General features: G+C 40.5%; 1 protein-coding gene across 1 annotated transcript in view; it reads left to right on the top strand.

Annotated features, from left to right (window-relative positions):
• The first annotated feature begins 153 nt into the window (after positions 1-153).
• The window catches only part of LOC107668654 (C-type natriuretic peptide 4-like), a 4,179-nt gene continuing 3,989 nt past the window's right edge, over positions 154-343 (top strand). The window contains exon 1 of the mRNA XM_016460599.1: positions 154-317. Within this exon, the coding sequence (XP_016316085.1) occupies positions 225-317 (93 nt within the window). The 5' untranslated portion in view covers positions 154-224. The remainder of the gene's footprint in view (positions 318-343) is intronic.

Below are 343 nucleotides of genomic sequence, written 5' to 3'. Positions count from 1 at the left end.
AGTGCTATATATATATATATATATATATATATATATATAATCTAAATGTAACATGACTTTTATGACTTTTAAACCACATACGTCACCGGAGTGATGTCATACCGGCTATAAAACCCTGAGCCGAGATTGCATTGAGTAAGAGTTGAGCTCGACACCTCTGGGAGTAAATGAAGGGTCGTGATCGACATATTTAGACAAGCATTGACATCTGAAGCAGCATCACGATGATTCTCTCGCATTTGGTGGCTTGTGGACTTGTCCTGACTCTCCTGTCGGTCAGCACTGAGACTAAACCACTAACGCTGGAAGAACAGCGGGTGAGTGTGATATTTAGACTTGTGTA

Source organism: Sinocyclocheilus anshuiensis, unplaced genomic scaffold (assembly GCF_001515605.1).
Source record: "Sinocyclocheilus anshuiensis isolate Anshui unplaced genomic scaffold, SAMN03320099.WGS_v1.1 scaffold60, whole genome shotgun sequence".
Classification (NCBI taxonomy): Eukaryota; Metazoa; Chordata; class Actinopteri; order Cypriniformes; family Cyprinidae; genus Sinocyclocheilus; species Sinocyclocheilus anshuiensis.
This window is presented reverse-complemented; position numbering and strand designations above follow the sequence as displayed.